This window comes from Eutrema salsugineum, unplaced genomic scaffold (genome assembly GCF_000478725.1).
Source record: "Eutrema salsugineum unplaced genomic scaffold, Eutsalg1_0 scaffold_2, whole genome shotgun sequence".
Lineage (NCBI taxonomy): Eukaryota > Viridiplantae > Streptophyta > Magnoliopsida > Brassicales > Brassicaceae > Eutrema > Eutrema salsugineum.
The window spans coordinates 14,802,897-14,805,628 of record NW_006256829.1 but is presented as its reverse complement, the minus strand read 5'-3'; the positions used below and the strand labels follow the sequence as shown (position 1 = coordinate 14,805,628).

The 2,732-nt window shown below is 39.6% G+C and overlaps 1 protein-coding gene across 1 annotated transcript; it reads right to left on the bottom strand.

Annotated features, from left to right (window-relative positions):
* Positions 1 to 475: 475 nt before the first annotated feature.
* On the bottom strand, positions 476 to 2,449 carry LOC18018049. The gene has a single exon (XM_006401986.1). The coding sequence runs from the start codon at positions 2,447 to 2,449 to the stop codon at positions 476 to 478; it is 1,974 nt and encodes a 657-aa protein (XP_006402049.1).
* Positions 2,450 to 2,732: the final 283 nt, after the last annotated feature.

The following is a 2,732-nucleotide window of genomic DNA, read 5'->3' as shown; positions in this document are numbered from 1 at the left end:
GTCTACTTGTATGTTTAATTTCTACTTGTATTTATATTCCTGTGCCCCTACAGCTCCACTTACAAAGTCGACTATAAGAAAAGTCAAACTGATTCTTCTTCTTATCTCTTCAACAACTCCTTAATTAAACTCTAGCCATATCAGCATCTTTGTTCTCCCCAACTTTCCTTGTTCAATGACGCATCACATAAGCTTTTAATGGCCTCTATAAACTCTCGCTAGGTTCTAACGCCACGCAACAAGCTTTTATTGTTGAAGAGATTGGACAAATATTTCGATCAATTGTAAACTTAACTTTTAATGTGAAATTGTCAAAACAAAATCATATGACGTTGCTAGCGGACGAAGTAAATAACCTCAATTTATTATTAGAATTTAGATCACGATGATCAATACAAATACATCTCATGATGGTAGTCTTTACGTTTGAAATCTTAAGCATAAAAAGTGATATTGGATAAAACAATACGTACAGCTATGAATAGAATATAGCATTTTTTTCAATAAGATAAGTGTATAAGCAGTCATAGGAACACATGAATACATTGAAGGGACTACGAACCTTTACAATGATGGTGCATTTGCAGCGCATCTTACAGTGGCCGCAGAATGGTCGAAAACTACGATCGTTAACGACCACTATCATGCTATATCGCCTTTCTTCAAATATAGTTCCCGGCATGAGATTTAAGAAATCTCCGAGCACACACTTAATATGCAAAGTGACCCCACAATCAGCGCATGTGTAGAACCATTTCTTTGAATCTGTTTCTTCCTCACAAATGTCACACCAATATTTGCCGCTTGCTTTTTCGCCATAAGATAGGAAGAGAGGATGATCATCACATTTGTGCCTTACTGTTTTTGGTAAAACAGCACAACAGAAGCCCAACACGAAATTACAATCATCACAATATAACGCGATTCCTTCGATGACTTCGTCACATGCCTCACATTTTGAAGCTCCTTTGTTACCAAAGTATAAGGGATGCAAGTGCCCCTCATAGACATACGGTTCGGAAACCAAACTGCATCGAACATCTAGCTCCAAAAAGTTAGGAGACCGGTACGAGAACCCATGGAAGCCTCCTTTACAAGCGCCACAACTAAGAACCACGGGAGCTCCCATAACTTTAAGTTTGAATGGGTTGTTGTGAAACACGAGCCTTTTCTTGAGATGAAGATTGGCACATACTTCATGGAGAAAGAAATTGCATCGCTCACAGCTGTAGACTGGACCAGGGTAGATAGGGCGAATACAAGCTTGACATCGCTTTCTTTCATCATGACGTGTATTGTGCTCCTCGCCAAGTCTTAGATTGTGTTCATGACTGAAATGTCGTATCAAGTTATCACCCACCACTTTGAATGGCATAATATCTTCTGCTTCTTCAGGTATCCCTTCAAGCTCCACTCCATCCCATACATCATGTCTTGTAGCACACTGTGAATGTACAACATAACTAGAGCAAACTGAGCAAGAGTAAGCCCCACAAAACCGATTAACACTTTGACGACAAACTCCACAACTCCAAACTCCAGGACTAAGATAGTTAGTGCGTGAGATGCGATGATCATGACGGTTGATGTTTATGACATGAGGTAGACCGATACAATCTCTATGGACCATGAAGTTGCATTGAGTACAATAATAAGGACTCCTGTCACCTTGCATCCCGCATGCATTACAAGTAAATGAAATCTGCCTGGGAAGGAGGATGAGTTGATGCTCATGAGTCTTGAGTTCTAGAAGAGCAGGAGGAGGCGGATCTTTTGCGCAATCAAAGCATATGCTAAAGTTACATATGGAACAATGACGAAGAGCCTCTTCCAAATCCCGACCGCAAAGGATACACGTGTTGTCGGTGTAATCGGGTGCTCCAGTTGTGAGTAATGCAAGAGGGTGGTTAGGGTGAGAATGATGGTTTACCTCTGGTGAGAGGTGGACACAGTCCAAATGGAAGAACACCTTGCACAAAAAACAAGCATAAGGGTTTTTACCAACCACTGTCTTCCTACATACCTCACATTGGCCTGATTCTATTTTTTTGGTAAGGAGGACGAGTGTGTGCTTATGGGACTTAGCTTGAATAAAATAAGGCGGTTGTGATTTCCTAGAACATTCCAAATCGATGTAGAAAATACACTGTGAACAACTATACCCAACGTTGCTCAAATGGTATGTTCCAGTTCCACTTCCACATATCGGACATTTGCTTCTCCCGAAATATTTCTCCAAATGGAGAGGATGTTTCGGGTGGGAAGGGTGGTTAATCACTGGAGATGCCTCAGCGCATTCTTTGTGGTACAAAAAATCATGACATTCGGAGTCAGCGCAGCGGTAGCCATTGTAGATGTGGCCAGTTTTCTTACACCCTCCACATAAACCATGACTAAACCATGGTGCAGGTCGAAGCGGGTGGTGGTGATTTAATACCTCTATTGACATGCTAGATGTGCAGTGAAAAGAAGCTGAACGCTTAATGATTTAGTTTTTAAGAGTGTTTTTGTGATCTCCAAGATGTTTTGATGATTCTAAGAGGTATTATATGGTCTCAGTTATTTATAAGATTATTTATAAGACTGAATTGTACTTAAAGACTTTGTCTTGCTGGTAGGGATACCACTTTTATAATACCATTTTTGTATAATATTTTTGTTTATCTAAAACATTTTTAATACGTGTACATAAGGTTGTTTAAATTAATTAAAATTAGTTGACAAAAAAATTA